The sequence below is a fragment of the Trachypithecus francoisi genome, unplaced genomic scaffold, assembly GCF_009764315.1.
Source record: "Trachypithecus francoisi isolate TF-2019V2 unplaced genomic scaffold, Tfra_2.0 Lachesis_group9, whole genome shotgun sequence".
Lineage (NCBI taxonomy): Eukaryota > Metazoa > Chordata > Mammalia > Primates > Cercopithecidae > Trachypithecus > Trachypithecus francoisi.
Window position 1 is genome coordinate 29,065,262 of NW_022681474.1, and position 20,535 is coordinate 29,085,796.

The 20,535-nt window shown below is 36.6% G+C and overlaps 1 protein-coding gene across 7 annotated transcripts in view; it reads right to left on the reverse strand.

Annotated features, from left to right (window-relative positions):
* Positions 1-750: 750 nt before the first annotated feature.
* Positions 751-20,535, reverse strand: part of ANKRD26 (ankyrin repeat domain 26) — a 95,253-nt gene continuing 75,468 nt past the window's right edge. For all 7 annotated transcript variants that reach the window (XM_033208832.1, XM_033208831.1, XM_033208830.1 and 4 more), the window contains 6 exons: positions 19,219-19,348; positions 14,783-15,073; positions 11,453-11,670; positions 9,518-9,746; positions 3,530-3,575; positions 751-2,353 (listed from right to left, as the gene is read on the reverse strand). In XM_033208832.1, the coding sequence (XP_033064723.1) occupies positions 2,220-2,353; positions 3,530-3,575; positions 9,518-9,746; positions 11,453-11,670; positions 14,783-15,073; positions 19,219-19,348 (1,048 nt within the window). In that variant the 3' untranslated portion in view covers positions 751-2,219. The remainder of the gene's footprint in view (positions 2,354-3,529; positions 3,576-9,517; positions 9,747-11,452; positions 11,671-14,782; positions 15,074-19,218; positions 19,349-20,535) is intronic.

Sequence of the window (20,535 nt, forward strand, 5' to 3'; positions counted from 1 at the left end):
CCCTTCTCCCTCTATTTGTTCACTGGTTTTGTTGTATTTATCAATATAGAAGGGATAAAGGTAACCAGCATAATAATAATTGATTCAAGCACAAATCACCAATGAAAGGCTTGATCTCGTGGCTGAAGTTCTGAGTAGCAGCCAAATATTTACAAAATCTCAAAGTATCTTTATACAAGATACTTATTAAATACGAAGTATATAGTAGCTTTACCATGGACAAACATGGCAGGATGTGGACTTTGATTATCTGAACAAACCAAATAATCAAAGTCAACATTGGCCAGTAATGGAAGCGAGTGATAGCAGATGCCTCCAGATGCTGCACTGCAGAGAACTCAGCCTGCGTGAAAGCCCTGCCCAAATGACACAACCTGAAGCTAATCATGAGGAAACACCGTACAAACCAAAATGGAGACAAAGCCTACAAAACACCTGACCTATACTCTCCAAAAACATAAATGTCATGACAATCAAAGATTGTCATGCAGCTGTCCCAGATTAAAGGCGACTAGAGAAACGGGACAATTGGACCAACACAACACACCTGGTGAAAATCCCCCATCTTGAATTTTCCTCAGCTATCAAGGATATCTTGGAGACAACTGGCAAACTCTGCATGAGGTCTATAGATTAGATATTAACATTGAGCCAATGTTAATATCCTGATTTTGACCATTAAACTACACTTATGTAAGGTAATTCCTTGTATTTAGGAAATATGCATTATTTAGAAATAAAGAGGCATCATGTCTGCAACCTGCAAACAGTTCAGAAAAAATATCTGTAATAAGCACCTATATTCATATTTATCTAGAAACAGAGGAGGAGAAGGGGAAGAAAGGATAAAGTAAATGTAGTAAAATGTTAACATTTGGGGAATAATATCCAAAAATTATTTGTACTACTTCTTATAATTTTTCTGTAAGTCTGAAATTGTCAAAATAGAGTATTTCTTAAAAGAAAAACAAATTTTAATAATGACATTAATGAATGATAACCCATTGAATAAAATAAACCATGAACACATATTGATAGAAGTAAATGAATAAATTGAGGGTTCGATGAGGAACAGAGATATGTACATAGTCTCAAATTACCTCCCCATAAAATACTAATTAACCACAAGGTGAAAAAATAACATTACAGAGGAGAAATTCAGCAGATACCACTGTTAGTGATCAGTGCTAACATTGCCAAGAACAGGGCAAGTCAAAACTGTAGGGTCACAGGTAAGATGCAATGAGAAGATCACTGGGTCACTTCTGTGATATTCCTGCCAAAAAATCATGTAATTTAAATCTAATCACCATGAAACCCAACTGAGGGACATTCTATATTACTGGACTTTACTCTTCAAAATACTCAAGGTCATGAAGGTCAAGGAAAGACTGAGGAACTGTTCCAGACTTAAAGAATCTAAGAGATACAACAACTAAATACAAGCCATGGATTGGAATGGGATCCTTTTGCTATAAAGGACATTACAGAGAAGTAACAAACTAGAATGTATTAATGTTGACTTTCTGATTGCAATGTTTGCACTGTAGTTACATAGAATGTCCTGACTTGTAGGAATGCCCACTAAAGTAATCAGGGGTGATGGCATAATGTCAGCAACTTACTCTCAAATGGTTCGGAGGGGAAAGTCTTTGCATTAAACTTTGGAAATTTTCTCTAAATTGAAGACTGTTTCCAAAAAGGTTAATTAGAAATAAATAAACAAACAGAAAAGGTGAATTAGGCAAATCTTATTTCTCCCTGAGAAGAGCTATATAAATCAGTGCTTAAAATTGTGTACATTTGATGGCACTGTAACAACTGTAATACATCCAAACATGAACAATGACCATAGTTCCTGCACAACAAAATGTCTAAGTTCAACTCTACCACTACATATAGTGATAAAAATTACAAAATACAAATAAGCCATCAATTAACTGCACTGAAGTATTAATGACAACTTCGTGGTTTGGCTGTTTAAACAGCTGACATTTGGGCACTTTGAGCATGTAAAACTCAATATTCCTGGTTTTCACTGGCAAAATCCTCTTAAAGAAGCCAAGTAACATTGTTTAAAATACTATACAAATTTTGATCTGACACATATGATACAAAAATATTTTCCTTTAATAGAGATTTTTACATGTCATATATTAATATTTAATGAGAAACAATTAAAATGTAACATAAACAGCCCAGTAATAAAATTTTATCTTTCAGATCATATAATTTTTCTTTAAAATCTGTACATATTCTCTTGATGCTTTCAAAACCAGATCTTGATTTAGATTTGACTCATCAGTAGATCCTAGAGGAGAAGCTATTGATCCAGATTCCAATTCAGCAGCAGCTAAAATGAAAAAGAATTATATTCTTTACCTAAAAGATTTCAAAGTTAACTAAGTGAAAGTCAGTAAGACAGCTGAGAATTTTGTCAGTTTTAATAAAGAAATATATCTATGCACAACTATTATACAAGATTACTATTAAATATAATTTGCCCATGGTTGCACACTGAATTAATTTATCCTTATGGTTAAATATCAGAGCTTCTCTTCATTCATTTATTCAACAACCATGAGCAAAGTAAGCACTGGAATTACAAGATGAAGATGATATGATCCATCTCTAACAAACATATGCTATAATCTGAAAAAACAGACAAACATACAATTTCCCTACAGAGTCACAGATACCATGAGAGGTGTAAGACAGGACACTACTGGAACACAGAGAACGGACACTATCCCAGTTCTGAGTCAACAATGTAGGCTTTTTGATGGAGGCAATGTGTAGACTGATACCTGAAGGACAAGGAAAACATGCCAGACAGAAGGAAGAAGCAAATGCCAAGAGCTGGAGCTGAGGAAAATCCCTGTGGACTTCCACGTGGTCTAGGGTGGCTGCATGCCAGAGCAAAGGGGCCCGGAGAACAGCAAGGGGTGAGAAATAAGGTTGAATGACATGACAAGGACCACATTGATGTGGGTGTTTTTATTCCATGCTAAGGAACTTGGAGCTTCTCCTGAGGGCAAAGGGAAACCAATGACAAAGTAAATGACTGGAGATTTAAAATGTCACCTGTCAGGCGACTGCTTATGAACTGTAATTCCAGACTAGGTATTACTAGGTAAGTCTGGGCTCTCTGGGCCTTAAATCACCACCATACCCCTGAGAAGTTGATGATCCCTTTGTTTTCTAAGAATAATTTCTGCACGCTGGCTACAGTTCTATGGGAATGGCAGAAGTGAAGAAAGTGTAGAGCCAAAAAAAAAAAAAGAGATGCAAAGACTTCTTGAGATTTTTTTAAAGCTATGGAACATGATGAATTAATGAGACAAAGGAAGTATATTCTTCACTATGAATATTTATGTTTTCACATCTTTCATTAGATGTGTGTAAGAAAGAACATTTAATGTAGTATCTATTAGTCAAAAAATGGAAAGGGATCCCACTCACCATTTACAGTTTATTTCAGAAATCAATTAATCAATCTAAATTTAATTCATGAAGTTGGGCAACATACCTTCTTTGAGTTCTCTAGTTATGTTTTTTTCTAACTCCTGCTGCATCTGAAATCAGTCACAAGTTATTGATAATGTTTAAGTTAGACAAGAGACATTACCATGGGAATGATATATCACTTACAAAACGTGGCCTGTAATACTCTTAAGGACTACATTTAACTCGATTGCTTAAATATAAAAATAATCACATAAATAAAATTCCTACTTAAGTTTAGATTTTAAAAATGTGTAATGTTTAATCTGATAAAAAGTACAATTAATATTGGTCTATTGCATATACATAATGTCAGGTGATATTTTCTCTTTTTAGTACAAGGTTAAACAACTGAAGTCATAGTTTGCAATGAATGCATTACTTTGAAATTCTTAGCAAAACTCTGACCTTTATAAAGCTTAATCAGTTTTTTCACTTTAATGGATTTTTCCTTAAAACAAACTTTCTGGTGGGGCACAGTGGCTCAAATCTATAATCCTAGCACTTTGGGAGGCCAAGGCAGGCAGATTGCCTGAGCTCAGAAGTTCGAGACCAGCCTGGGCAACACAGTGAAATTCTGTCTCTACTAAAATACAAAAAAAATTAGCCAGGCATGGTGCCGTGCACCTGTAGTCCCAGCTACTCGGGAGGCTGAGGCAGGAGAATGGTGTGAACCCTTTCCATTGTCTACTTTTAGAAAATTGAAATTTTAAAGTATGTTCTATGCTATTTTTTGGTACAAAATCATCAATATATACATGAAGAAAGTGATACTATCATAATGTCATGTGAAAATTCTACTGGCAAAAAAGTAAGTGAAAATAAGTATTATCCTACCTATATATTATAAGTAACATTTCTTTATTCATGTAAACACAAAGATTTCAGAAAATTTGCTCAAAAAGTGATAAATATAAGTTTGAGCTAGTTTTCCAGCTTAGTTTCTTTGATTCACAACTTGGTAGAATTATAAACAAAAAAATATGTATAGTTCTTTAATTGTAATTTTGATTTCAAAAATTAGTACCAATTTTTTAAACATCTAATTTTATTTATATACTTAACTATGAAATGTGTGGGAATATTTCAAACTATATTGCAAGTGGCCCATTTAGAGTGTTCTTATTTAAATCTTTTTTATAAAAGGTATTCTCTCTCTAAATACCCAGAATATGGTCTGAAATAGCACACTATATAGTGAGTATAATAGGTACTTTGTGGTGATAATGATAATATGATATCCAATGCTTTTAAAAATGTTAGGTATGAAGATAAAATTTTTTGACTAACAGGTTTCCCAATTTTTTGTAAGACTGTTTTCCATATATTTCTGTGACAGTAATATTATAGACAGGCCTTATAAAATGAATAATGTGACAACAGCATTAGCAGACAGGTCCTGTAAAAGTAATAACTCAATACTAAATAAAAGGAGAAGCCTTTATTGAACAAATCTTATATTGCTATTCATTAATAAACATGACATAAATATACATTTTTACATGACTTATATTAAGGAACTACTAATGTAATGTAGTTTCTCACTTCTCCTAAATATTTATTTCCTATGTGTAATAAATTTTATTATTTCTTTATACCCTATATACAAATACTTTCATAATATGTATATTTTGCTTAAAAATGAAATACTCTTAGCAAATTGCTTACTCTAATACTGAAGAAATCTTAACTGTCTAGACAGAGAATACTTCTTGCATAACAAATTTAAGTAGAGGTTATTTTTCCCCCCCTCACTCTGTTGCCCAGGCTGGAGTGCATTGGTGCAATCTCAGCTCACTGAAACCTCCACCTCCCGGGTTCAAGCAATTCTCCTGCCTCAGCTTCCTGAGTAGCTGGGACTACAGGCGCGCACCACCACGCCCAGCTAATTTTTGTATTTTTTAGTAGAGACGAGGTTTCACTATATTGGACAGGCTAGTCTCGAACTCCTGACCTCGTGATCCACCCACCTGGGCCTTCCAAAGTTCTGGGATTACAGGCATTGGCCACCACGCCCGGCGTGGTGAATATTTTACCACATAAATGACAGTTGAGGGCAACTACTTTTGAGAAAAGGACACCAGGTCAGACATAAAGGCTCAAAGGGAAAAGCGGCAGACCCAAAACCCAGGAGGGAGCGGCTCTGGGAGGGACACTCCAAAACTTAGGAAAAGGGTCTTGTGTGTTGACAAGTCTGGTTTTGTCCTGGCTGATGGAAAACTGGGAAGGTTTTACCTATATTCAAAGTGAAAACTGGCAAATATTAAATGACTTTGAAAAAGTCCCTTTCATTCCTACTTTACCATTAAATCACACATTTAAATCACACATTTTCCTCATATTTCCCTTAATACAAATTTAGAATTATTGTCTCCAGTTAAATAACTTAACACAGTGCCTGATACAGACTATGGAAGAAAAAAGGAGATAAAAATGTATTGGTGACATTAATAACTGTCCTATTGAGGTAGACAAGGTGCCATCAATGGTTTTTGAAATGGATAGAGCAATAGTTTAGGAGAAACTGAACACTGCTAGAGGAAATTAAAAAGCTTAATAAAATGGCCGGGCGCGGTGGCTCACGCCTGTAATTCCAGCACTTTGGGAGGCCGAAACGGGCGGATCATGAGGTCAGGAGATCGAGACCATCCTGGCTAACACGGTGAAACCCCGTTTCTACTAAAAGAAATACAAAAAACTAGCCGGGCGAGGTGGCGGGCGCCTGTAGTCCCAGCTACTCGGGAGGCTGAGGCAGGAGAATGGCGTGAACCCAGGAGGCGGAGCTTGCAGTGAGCTGAGATCCGGCCACCGCACTGCAGCCTGGGTGACAGAGCCAGACTCCATCTCAAAAAAAAGAAAAAAAAAAAAAAAAGCTTAATAAATTACTAATCTCTCATGCTAATAATTTAATGCATAATAAAAAATCAAAAGCTATTATAGAGTAAAATAAATAAACTATGTTTTATAAAAATGCTCCTCCTTTCTCTATGGACTTTCTGTTTATTTCCAGGTGGGGATTATGCTTCAGATGATGGAGGTAGCTTGAAGTCCAACATTAATAAAGGGAGCACATCTGCAACTTCAGGTATACTTTTTTAAGAATAGGATAAAATTATAGAAGAATAATGTACCAACAAATTTTGGCTACTTGGATTCTTTCATAACTGGTAGTTTTCAAACTGTCCCACAGAAATCTAAGGATCTACAGAGGATATTGCAGGAGTAAGGGATAAGGAAGTCACAACTTCAGAGCTCCTAACCCTCCTTTAGCCAGAGAGCTCTACTTCTATCTGTTTTATGGAATATAGTTTCATGCCATTTTTTAAAAGAAAAGTTCTATTCTTTCAAAAAAATTTTTTAAGGTATGAAAGTCACACTTGACTTGATAGAATAGTTCTTTTTAATCTCTTTTATTAAGTCTAACATGGTTTGGCAAATCAGTGCCCCACAAAGAAACCATGTATACCAATGGAATATTTTTCAGCTTATCCAGAAATAGTACAAATAAACACCCCCTTGTCCCCCCAAAAAATCAAGAAAAAATACTTCCTCAAAAATCCTCCCTTACATTGCGTATTTATACACTCTTTCATCATCCTATAAAATGCTGTTACCTGAGTTTTCTGGTAGGAACTAATGAGAAAATTTTATATTTGCATCATGCTTAATAAGTTACAGAAGGTTTTTTGTTATTGTTTTGGTTTTGAGACAGGGTCTCACTGTCCTCTAGGATAGAGTACAGAAGCACGATCATAGCTCACTGCAGCCTTGATCTCCTGGGCTCAAGTGATTCTCCTGCCTCAGCCTCCCGAGAAGCTGGGACTACAAGCGTGCATCACCATGCCCAGCTAATTTTTAAAATTTTTTGCAGAAATGAGGTCTCACTATGTTTCCCAGGCTGGTCTTGAACTCCTGAGCTCAAGTGATCTTCCTGCTTCGGCTTCCCAAAGTGTTGGGATTATAGGCATGAGCATCTGGCCTACAGAAGTATTTGACATTCATTTTCTTTTTGTACCCAGTAGGACAATTTCATGACCCTGAAGCACTTAGCCCGTGATCATCTCATCGTCAAAAAAAACAAGACAAAACTAAGCTAATAAAATGATGAAAAAAATATTAGCTGGCTAGGATCTTGTAATTTATATATTAAAACAATCATTTAATTTGTTCCTTGTTAGCCACTTGGCTGCAGTACTGTCTAAAAAACCTTAGGCTTGCTCTTCTGTGATTTGTTAGGACATGAGGCCTGGTAAAGAAACCACATTGAGGTCTCATTTAACATGAGTCTACACTATTTTTCTCTGCATTAAGATCATGAAAATACCATTAACTCTTAAGCTAATGTGCACTGATTAAAATGGATATTTTAATGATACACAACAAGAACTAGTTATTTATTTTTGTTCAAACAAATGTTTTATGTGTCTTGTAATTTTTTTAAGAGACAGGGTCTTGCTATGTTGCCCAGGCTGGAGTGTGGTGGCTATTCACAGGTGCAATAAAAACACATTACGACCTCAAACTCTCAGGCTCAAGCAATCCTCCTGCCCCAGCCTCCCAAGTAGCTGGGACTACAGGTGTTCACCACTGCAACCAGCTTTTGTAATTTGTCCCCCTAGTCAAAAATGGTCAAAAGTTAGACAAGTATCTTAAACTGGATCAAGCATAGTTGAATTATTTTTTTTCCCTACCAAGTCTACAATTGTTATAACTTGTCATTGTTGAATTCATTTTGAGATCCCCAGAAATGGAGTCATACTATGAGTGAAATCATAAGGTTGGATTGGAAGGTTCCTCTTCAATGGGTTTTCTATTGTCCCAGAAAAGCAAGACAAAACTAAGCTAACAAAATGATGAACATGATATTGGCTAGCTAGGATCTTGCAACTGTAAAGATGGGGACCCTGTGAGGCTTTACATGAAATTCTGGGTAGGAAGAAAATAATTCTGTTTGATAATACTTACTAAACACTCTTGGTATCATTGCCGTCTTAGTCATCAAATTCAAGTAATGGCACAAGCGAAGTGCCTTTTTTAAATTCACATATTTGCTTAACTATTTAAAAACTGCTGTGCAATTGCCCAGTAATAGACACATTTTACAAAAATTGGGAGAAAAATGCTGTAACAATAGCAACTAAGGATGTAATCCTATGTAACAAAATGACAAAACTTAAAAATACTAATTAATCAGTGTTAGAGGTGTAATTCATAAAAAGTATTTATCTTGGAGTTCTTTAAATAATAAATTTCCCTATGTGGTTAAGTGTCTGGATGCCAATCATTCACTTATGATTAAGGGTAGAACACTTGAGATGGTGCCAGAAAACCATCAAAGTGCTATCAACCACAGCCAAACTCAAATCCATTAGAAAGAAAGCCAAAGTATCTCAACGTATACCTTTTACTATCAGGTAATAGGCAATAATATTCCATTTCTAATAAATTCAGCTTTTAAAGAAATTTAAAATGTGACAATTTAGTTACATTTATTGAATAAAGTTAACAAATGGTATCTCTTGGAAGTGAGAGCTCTAGGGACTTAAAAAAAAAAAACTAAAATTTCTGTTTCCTCACTTTATTAGCACAGATAATTATGACCCTTACTTATCAAGCATAAGTCAATTAAACAACTCAGTATTTCACCAAATTAAAAACAAGAATTATATCAGAAATTTGAGGCCAGGCACGGTGGCTCACACCTGTAATCCCAGCACTTCAGGAGGTTGGGGCAGGCAGATCATTTGAGACCACAAGTTTGAGACCAGCCTGGCAATATGTGAAACCCAGTCTCTACTAAAAATATAAAAATTAGCTGGGTGTGGTGGCACACACCTGTAATCCCAGCTACCTGGGAGGCCGAGACACAAGAGTCGCTTGAACAAAGCCAAGATGGCACCACTGCACTCCAGCCTGGACAACAGAGTAAAACCTTGTCTCAAAAACATAAACAAAAAAAGAATTCTTATATGAGAAATTTGAAACCCGAAGGAAAAAAGACAACATAACTAACCTTGCTCAAGTAGTTTTCCACGCTATTATTTGAAGTCCGTGGATTTGAGGAAGAGGTCACTAAGTTTTCTCTTGGAATAAGTTTTCTGTTGTGATATAAACTATTATTAAGATTTCCAACACAAGGTGGCTCCATGACTGGCCTGGTAGTGAGAGTGGTGAACAAAGATCTGCTCTGCTGTTTTTCCACAAGAAGTTTGGTGCTGACCTCTGCTAGCTTCTCATTAGTTCTGTGAAGATTGCAGAAGACACATGCTTCATATTTTGCTTTTCCCTAAATGATTCCTAAGAGACTTGCATTTTTAAAAAAGTTACCATAAGAGTAAATGAAATTTCCCACTAACCAGTATTTTAATACTGAAAAACGTGTCAGAGCATGCCTACTGTATGCAATTATAATTTTTAGACTGTTCTAAAGAAGTGCATATTGGCCGGGCGCGGTGGCTCAAGCCTGTAATCCCAGCACTTTGGGAGGCCGAGACGGGTGGATCACGAGGTCAGGAGATCGAGACCATCCTGGCGAACACGGTGAAACCCCATCTCTACTAAAAAAATACAAAAAACTAGCCGGGCGAGGTGGCAGGCGCCTGTAGTCCCAGCTACTCGGGAGGCTGAGGCGGGAGAATGGCGTAAACCCGGGAGGCGGAGCTTGCAGTGAGCTGAGATCCGGCCACTGCACTCCAGCCTGGGCGACAGAGTGAGACTCCGTCTCAAAAAAAAAAAAAAAAAAAAAGAAGTGCGTATGTTTCTAGGGTAGTTTCCAACAAACAAGTAATTCAAGCAAAGTAGGGAAGGGAAGAAAATGGCTACCAATGATGTATGGCTTCACAGGTAACACCTGCTGCCTTCTGGAACGCTCCACAGTTAAGATTCCTGAGGATATCATTAGAAATACTTGTCTTTAAAGAGTAAGTATGTGAGATGATAAATATGTTAACTTGCTTGACTATAATAACCATTTCACTATGTACAAACATATCAAAAACATCGTTTTGATACATACAATTAACAGAACTAAGAACAAAGGAAAAAGCCCAGCTAAAAATACTTGTATTTAGTAAACCAGTTTAGAGATTTAAAAAAAAAAAAAAAAATCCTCAAGACATGTGCAAGCATTTGCTTTCACCACCCTTTTACATTTATTTCACCCATTATCTGGAAAAATATTAGGCATCTGGCACCAAGGAATAATTCAGAGCAAAAAATTCTAGGGGAAAAGAAGATAGCTGAGTTGGTGATCAAAAAGAACTAAAGAGCCTCAAAGGCAGTTAGCTCCTAACATTGTTCCCAAGGCATCAGAGGTGGGGCCTGACCTGTTTTCCACACACTCCCTCAGGCCGACCGAGGTGTTATTTTTAACCACTTTATGAATTATAATTCCCTTCATCCCTACGTTAATCATTCCCTATTTCACTAGAATACCTTTAAGTAGTAGAAAAACTACACAGGATAGTTTGTCTCACAGCGCCCTCTAGTGGTAACACCAGATATCACAATCAAGGAAAGTTCATTTATGGAGTGCCAGAATGTGCAGAGTAGTAGTGATGCTTGACCCTTCTGGTTTAAGTTGTAATTTTCCAAAAAACAGCCCAACTCATTAATAATTACATTTATGGCAATGCTGATAAACAATTTGATGACAATGTCAATGTCTAAATTAACAAAGTTTCAAAAGCACATAGCTGAAAGACATAGATCTAGTTAACTACGTAAGAATATTAATGGAAAAGCCATTAAAAAAAAAAAAAAAAACAGAGGAAAGACATAAACTGTCCTGGACTCACATTTTAAAGGTAATTTACTAACATTTTCCAAAATTATATTACCTAGTTAGCTTTCACTTCCCATTAATCTCATGAACCTATCTCATTAAGAATTATGCTTTCAAGACAAATGAATGAGCTTAATTTATTTCCTATTCTATGTTTTGACTTACTTGTTTAGTTTATTTGACAAGGACTTTCTAACTTTTAATTCTTCTAGATAGAGTTGCTTATATTTTTCCAGTTCGGTTTTATTAAAGTCTTCTTGAAAAGTTTTTATTTTGGAGAGTTCAGATTCCAGATCTTTAATTCTGAGTTCCATCTGACTTTTCATTGAAGCAAAATTATTCTCTCTTAACTGCTCTAAGTTTTCTTGAGATGCTGCTTGTGCCTAAAACAAATTAAAAGCACATGTTTTAAAAATACATTAAAAATATATAACCTGAGTAAGACCATGGCCACGTACTCGGTGTCTAAGGGCTGTTTTGTTTTTAACCCAAACTCCAAAAGAGAAAGATTTCTGTGTCAACAGGCATTGGTCAAAGAGATAAGAGGACACTCCAGGGCTCTAATTGAAACGAGAATCCAAATACACCTTCCAAAGAAATGAAAGTGAGTTTCTACTAGAGAAGCATTTTCATCCGTGATGAAGTAATCAAAACAATAAAGGCTGACTGGCAACCCAGATGTCTAACGATGGGGGGAAATGTTATATGGAAAATAAAAAATAATTGGTAACATAAGGAAAACCTAAGAAAGAAAATGACTACAAATGTATAGGTATTTTCGAATGAAAATCGTATAAAAATTATTTTTGTGTTAAAATACATTCATGGGAGACTTGAATATGCTTAAAAATTTTGATGTGATATTCCATATTATGAATATACTTGGCAAAGTAAATTAAAGTAATCATCTGTATGGAAGATATAGGAACTTAGAGCTTCTTAGGAATAAATGCTGTGCACATAAATACATGTAGAGAAAAAAGCCCAAGGTCTTGGATCTCTTACAGTAATCCTACCTGCTGGAGCATAAGGTTATGGAATCACCTGGACTACAAGTAAAGGAACGCGGAGTGTGATCCTGAGCCTGACTAGCTCTATGGCTTGGGGCCTGCTGTTTAACCTTTCCCTAGGTCTCTTCATCTGTAAAATGAGAAACTATACTGGCTTATCACTAAGATTCCTCCCTATTCTCATTCCATGTCTCTAAGAGCTAACATGTACAGCTTTGTAAGATTATCATAAATACCATGTGAAGAAACCTGTGTTATCATGGATAACACCACCTTGGACTTACGGACTGTGTTCCAAGACTCCTATCTCTCAGGAGCCTGAGGGAAGGGAAAAAGCTGAGAATGAGTAGCGAAGACTTTCTACTCTCACAACGGCTACACATTTTCAAGTGGCCCAGATTTGCTCTCTGTTAATCTTCAAATGCTTTCTACCAGTTTGCACCCTCCATCCTCTCTCATAAGCAAAGGGGTCCTGCACAGTTCTCAATCGCTCTTTATGCCAACTAAAACAAATTTGTTAAATTATTGAGTTTTAATGACTCATAGACACACAAACTCATGTTATTAAGGAAGTAGATTTTTATCACTCACCCAGACACACACACACTCACGCACTCATATACCCATGTGGGTAAGAGAGTAAAGACATTTCTTTGGCTTAATTTTAGAGACAGGGTCTCAGTCTGTTGCCTATGGTTCAGTTCAGTGACACAATCATAGCTCACTGCAGCCTTGAAAACTCCTGGGCTTAAATGATCCTCTCACCTCAGCCTCCCAAGTACCTGGGACTACAGCCATGCACCACCATGCCTGGTTAATTATTTTTTTTAATTTTCTGTAGAGACAGGGTCTCACTTTGTTGCCCAGGTTGGTCTTGAACTCCTGAGCTCAAGCGGTCCTCCCACCTCAGCCCTCAAAGTGCTAGGATTACAGGTGTGAGCTACCATGCCCAGCCTAATTTGTTTGTTTTGTTTTGTATTTGAGATGGAGTCTAGCTCTCACCATCTTGCCTCACTGCAACCTCTGCCTCCCAGATTCAAGCAATTCTCCTGCCTCAGTCTCCCGAGTAACTGGGAATACAGGCATGCACCACCACACCTGGCTAATTACTTTTTTAAATTTTTTAGTAGATATGGGTTTCCACTATGTTGGCCAGGCTGGTCTCGAACTCCTGACCTCGTGATCCACCCACCTCGGCTTCCCGAAGTGCTGGGATTACAGGCATGAGCCACTGTGCCCAGCTTTGTTTCTTCTTTTTTTTTTTTTAAGGCAAAAACAACACAAGTTGTCTTAAAGTCCCAGTGGTTTCCTGGGATGAAGTAGGGGGAATTAACTAAAAAGGGCAAGAGAGAACTTTCTGGAAATGTTCTCTGTTGAGAGGGTGGTTATTCAAGTATATACTTGGGTCAAACTGTTAAAATGGTTGTGTTTATTTGTAGATTATACCTCAATAAAATTTAATTTATATATAACCTGGGTAATTATTGTGTATTTTTTTCCTTTACTTTTGAGTTAGTGATTCAGAGAGTAATTTTACATATGTGAAAAAACAAGCTTAAGTTTAAAATATTTATCAGCCAGGTTTGGTGGCTCATGCCTGTAATCTAAGCGCTTTGGGAGACCTAAGCAGGAGGATCACCTGAAGCCAAGAGTTCGAGACCAGTCTGGGCAACAAAGCGAGACTGTTTCTACCAAAAATAGGAATTAAAAATTTAGCCAGGCATCGTGATGTGCACCTGTAGTCCCAGCTATCCAGGAGGCTGAGGTATAAACATTTGAATCATTGTTTCATTAGTACTCATGAATTCTGATAATTTAAAGAATAATAAAATTAATTAAAAATTTAAAAGAGCCGGGCACGGTGGCTCACGCCTGTAATCCCAGCACTTTGGGAGGCCGAGACGGGTGGATCACGAGGTCAGGAGATCGAGACCATCCTGGCTAACACGGTGAAACCCCATCTCTACTAAAAAATACAAAAAACTAGCCGGGCGTGGTGGCGGGCACCTGTAGTCCCAGCTACTCGGGAGGCTGAGGCAGGAGAATGGCGTAAACCCGAGAGGCGGAGCTTGCAGTGAGCCGAGATCGCCCCACTGCACTCCAGCCTGGGCCACAGAGCAAGACTCTGTCTCAAAAAAAAAAAAAAAAAAAAAATTTAAAAAAGTGAACAATGTAATTAAGAACAATTCAAGAATACGGTATAATTTCTAAATCACAATATTTTCTCTTCCTGATGATTTTGTTTTATGCCAACTGGTCTTAATAGTCAAATAATTCTCTAATGAAAATCATTCTTCTAAATCATCAATTGAGTTATAATAATGATGGAAACTCAAATATCTAAAGGGAGAAACAGATGCCATCATCTTTCTAGAAATCTACAGAACAAATTGCTATAAGGGATGTAGAGGAAACACATATAATGTATTTATCCAAAATACAATTTGCAGTGAAATGAATGAAGGCACACTACACATAAACTAACCTGTAAAAACAGATTGACTTCTTTTAATTTTTCTACTATTTCCTGTCTTGCTCTTTCTTCAATCTCCTGTTTATACTGTTTGACTTGACCAAGTTCTACCATATTCCTTTCTATATGAGTTCTCAGGTTGATCACTTCTTGTTCCAACTTCTTTTTATTCTTCTGCAGTTTTTCACATTTCTTTTGTATTGTTTTCATAGATAACAACTCCTGTTGAAGAACTTGATTCTTTGTATCCAGATGTAGACATTTTGAACCTGCAGTCTCCAGTTCTGCTGTAAGATCATCAATCTGAATGAAGACAAAATAATATAGTGTGATAATGAAGGAAGTAGCCTGAGAACAGCCTAACATAAAACCAAGAACAAATTTTGAAATAAATTCAACCGCAATAAAATGTCACCTGAAACATAGAAGATTCTTCAAATGTGGACCCTTAAATTACTCAGAAAATCAAGAACAAAGTCAAAGCCACCAGTAGTCACAAAAATATATTCCTTATTTCCAGCATCTTGGCCACACAACATTTGCACTTGATCTTCAACTTGTATTTTTCTGATTGTTTCATGTCTTTCCTCCTTACATGGATCTAAGGGGTAGCAGAAAGTCTCTTACTGCTTCCCCCATAAACACGCCCTATAATTTCTAAAGAAGTTTTAGGGACCTCCTATTGAGTTATTTAGGCCTCATAAAAAAATGGCTCCCAGAATAAAAGTGTAATTAATGAATCCTATAATATAGATTCTAATGCCATAAGCCTTTTCCTGAGCTGCAAATGTTTTATGCTAATTTGACTTGCATTCCAAGGGGTAATAATTATTGGTGTTAAGGCCACAGAATAAGGAACCTAGAAATAAATTCATATATTTACAGCCAACTGATTTTAAACAAAGGTGCTAAGAACATACACTGGGGAAAGGACATCCTCTTCAACAAATGGTGCTGGGAAAACTGTATATCCACGTGCAGAAGAATGAACGTGGGCCCTTATCGAACACCATATACTAAAATCAACTCAAAATGGATTTAATACGTAAAAAAGTAAGACCTTGAAACTATAAAACTACTAGAAGAAGAGATAGGGATAATTGCTTCAGGACAGTGGTCTAGGCAAAGATTTTATGGCTATTTTTCAAAAGCAGAGCCAAAAAACCAAAAATAGACAAATGAGACAATATTAAACTGAAAAGTTTCTACACAGCAAAGAAAATAATTAAGAGTGAAGAGAACAAGCTGTAGAATGGAAGAAGCTATTTATAAACTATTCCAGCGTGGGTGCTCGGGGTGCCTGCCCCAACCAAAGTTCCAGCCAATAGCCACCATCAGCAACCAGACACATTAGTGCACAAACCAGGAGATTCCAGTCCCCCTCTATCTAGAAGTTTTAATTCTTCTAGATAGAGTTGCTTATATTTTTCCAGTTCAGTTTTACTAAAGTCTTCTTGAGAAATTTTTATTTTGGAGAGTTCCGATTCCAGATCTTTAATTCTGAGTTCCATCTGGAGAAAAAACTTTCTCCTCGATAGCTCTTAGGTCTTTCTCCTGGTTATCTGCTTAACACTGTTTGCCATAAATAAATTAATCTCAACATTTATTAGATTCTGCTTTAAATGAGACTAATTTCTCCTGTGTAAGTTATTATGTTTCTTATTGTCTATTTTTGTAACATATATTTTTTCTGCTTATTGCTTCCTAACAAAGTACCCAAAATTTGTGGCTTAAAACAACATCTACTCTGTTCAGGAACCTGTGGTTTGGGAAAATATTGGCCAGGACAGCTTGTCTCTGTCCTCTCAGGTTCCCTGGACGCAGCTCAAAGCCTGGGGGACTGGAACTCCAAAGCTGCCTTTGTGTCCCAAGCTTCCTCCCAAGATCGGGCTTGGTTCCAAGGGCAAGGAATCTGAGATAGGAAGCCTCTTCTAACCTAATGCCTAAGTCACATGTTGTCACCTTTACCACATTCTATTCATTAGAAATGAGTCAATGAGGTTGGCCCATGTTCTAGTTTATCATGGGATGAATATTTTTTCCTTTTTAGTTGACACATAACATTATACATATTTATGGCTACAGAGATATTTTAATAGATGTGTACAATGTATAAGCGGATTAGCATATCTATCACTTCAAACATTTATCATTTCTTTGTCTTGTGAACATTCAAAATCCTCTTTTTAGCTTTTTGAAAAAACACAATAAATATATTTAACTGTATTTGCCTTGTGGTGCTATAGAACACCAGAATGCATTCCTCCTAGCCAGCTCTAATTTGGTAGCCATCACCCAACACCTCCTCCCTTCCCCACGCCTCTGCCCACCTCTCCTCCCTCCTGCTTTTCCCAGCCTCTAATACTCACAGTTCTACTCTCTACTTCCATGAGCTCAGTTTTTTTTTTAGCACTTGCATATGAGTGAGAACCTCAGATATTTATCTTCCTTGCCTGACCTATTTCACTTAACATAATATTACTGACATGATTTCATTCTTTTTTTATGGCTGAATAGTATTCCACGGTGTATATACACCACGTCTTTTTGTGTGTTTTTTTTTTTTGAGACAGATTTTCACTCTTGTCGCTCAGGCTGGAGTGCAATGGCGCAATCTTGGCTCACTGCAACCTCCGCCTCCTGGGTTCAAGCAATTCTCCTGCTTCAGCCTCCCGAGTAGCTGGGACTACAGGCATATGCCACTACGCCCAGCTAATTTTTTTGTATTTTTGGTAGAGACGTGGTTTTGCCATTTTGTCAAGGCTTGTCTCAAACTCCTGACTTCAGGTGAGTGGCCCACCTTGACTTCCAAAGTGCCGGAATTACAGGTATAAGCCACCGTCCCCAGCCTCCAAATCTTTTTATTTAAAAAAAAAAAAAATTCCATTTTTAGATTGAAAGGGTACACATGCAGGCTTGTTACTATACTGCAAGATGCCGAGGTTTGGACTTCTACTGATCCTGTCACCCAGATTCTGAACACATTTCTTGGTACAGATTCTGCATTCTTGGAAACCTCAGTGTCTGTTGTTTTCATCTTTATGTATCTGTATACACCATTTTTTTCTTTTCCATTGTCTATGGACATTTAGGTTGATTCCACATCTTAAGCTATTGTGATTAGTACTGCAATCAACATGGGAATGCAGATATCCCTCTGATATGCTGATTTCCTTTTTCCTGGATAAATACCTGATAGTAGAATGACTACATCATATGGCAGTTTTATTTTTAGTTTTTTGAAAAAACTCCACATTGTTTTTTATAATGGCTGTACTACTTTACATTCCCACCAATAATGTCTAAGAGTTCCCTGTTCTCTGCAGCCCTGCTAGCATTTGTTATTTTTTGTCTTTTGATAGTAGCGATTCTAACTGGAATAAGATCGTATCACTTGGTGGTTTTGATGTACACTTCCCTGATGATTAGTGATGTTGAATATTTCTTCCATATACCTTTTGGCCATTCGTGTGTCTTCTTATGAGAAATGTCTGTTTCGGATTTTTTGCCTACTTTTGAATTAGATTATTTATTCTTTTTGCTGTCAAGTTGAGTTCCTTGTATATTCTGGATATTAGTCCCTTGTCAGATGAATAGCTTATTTTTTTGACTTTTTTTAATAATAGCTTTCCTGCAAGTATGAGATGGTATCTTGTTGAGGTTTTGATTTGCATTTCTCTAATGATCAATGACGTTGAGCTTTTTATCATGTTTGTTTGGCTGCATGTATGTCTTCTTTTGAGAAGTGTCTATTCATGTCCTTTGCCCACTTTTTAATGGGGTTGTTTTTTCCTTGTAAATTTGTGTAAGTTCCTTACAGATGCCGGATATAAGACCTCTGTCAGATGCGTAGTTTGCAAAAATTTTCTCCCATTCTGTAGGTTGTCTGTTTACTCTGCTGATACTTCCTTTGCTCTGTAGAAGCTCTTTAGTTTAATTAGATTCTGTCAATTTTTGCTTTTGTTGCAATTGCTTTTGGTGTCTTGGCTATGAAATCTTCGCCTGTTCCTATGTCCAACGCTAGAAGCCATTATCCTTAGTAAACTAATACAGGAAGAGAAAACCAAATACTGCAAGTTCTCACTACTAAGTGGGAGCTAAATGATTAGAACACATGGATACATGGAGGGGAACAACAGACACTGGGGCCCCCTAGAGGATGGAGGGTGAGAGAAGGGAGAGGAATCAGGAAAAACAACTAATGGGCACTAGGCTTAATACCCGGGTGACAAAATAATCTATACAACAAACTCCTGTAACACAAGTTTAACTATATAACAAACCTGCCCATGTACCCCTGAACTTAAAAAAAAAAAAAAAAGTTTTATTAGTATCAAGTCCCTAAAGTTAAAAAAAAAAAATCTTTATTTCACTGTTCAAAGCATTGAGAGGTCTATATTTCCCAAAATTAAGTGGTTTTTTTGGTCCCAAAACTTATTAAAAATTACCTTATGTTTTAGCTTATTAATCTGAATATCCATTTCAAATTGACTAGATTTTAAATCTCCATGAAAACTAAATCCTCCATTTTCATATTCATTTAACTTCTTTCTTGTCATTTTTAAGAGGTTCTTAAATCTGCAGGAAGGTACAAAATGAGTAACTCAAGTTTTAAAAAGACAAACATTTAATAATTATTTAAACAGAATGTTTTAGCATATAAGAGACACAAATGTATAAATCATGATTCTCTCGTTTATTTCAATCTGACATAGTTTGACAACACTCTAATGAAATTATAATCTTAGGTAAATAATGCGAAGAAAACTTATATGACATATATGGCAGATTAAGAGTTAATATTGTAATCACATCAAGTTTTTGTAAATTATTCCTATCCATTTTAATATGTTAATAATAAAACATTAACCTGTTATCAAATATTAGCTATAACCCAGAGATCAGCGTCCAAGGTGAAGAGGAAAAACATACTTAGGCTGAACTCAGTGGCTCATGCCTAAAATCCCAGCACTCTGGGATGCCACGCCAGGAGGATCACTTGAGCTCAGGAGATCAAGATCATCCTGGCCAAGATGGTGAAACCTTGTCTCTACTGAAAATACAAAAATTAGCTGGGCGTGGTGGTGCATGTCTACAATCCCAGCTACTCAGGAAGCTGAGCCAGGAGAATTGCTTGAACCCAGGAGGTGGAGGTTGCAGTGAGCTGCGACTGCACCACTGCACTCCAGCCTGGGCAACAGAGAGACTCCCGAAAAAAGAAAAGCATATACATATTTACACATAAATGGTTGGAAAAGACATAAAAATACATTTGATATCCACTGACCACAGTTTATAAGAATAAAAGTACAAAAAAAAGAAAGTATGCACAAAAAACATCAAGATCATTCAAAGCAGACAAGAGACAGGAAAGAAAACATCTTTGATGTCTGAGTTAAGGGGAAAAGGGAACAGAGTTTTAGAAGAAAGAAAATGAGCAGAGAGAGCATGTCAGAAGAGATCTAGAAATCTTTACTAGCACAATGCTAACAAAAGTAAAAGGGATGCAAAACCATGTCAGAGAAAGACAATGAGAGAAAAATAGTAATTAGAATCGGAATAAACGTAAGGACTCAGCAAATAAATAGAAAAGCAGCCTTGTTGGGGCTTCCGAGACAACGGGTAACATTCCATTTTTAAATCTGGATAGTAAAAACACGATTGTTCATTTTACTCTTAAATCATACATAGATTTGTATATGTATGAGGCATATGTGTTTTAAAACAAACAGAAGTTTAATAACATGTATACCTCAGGTATACAT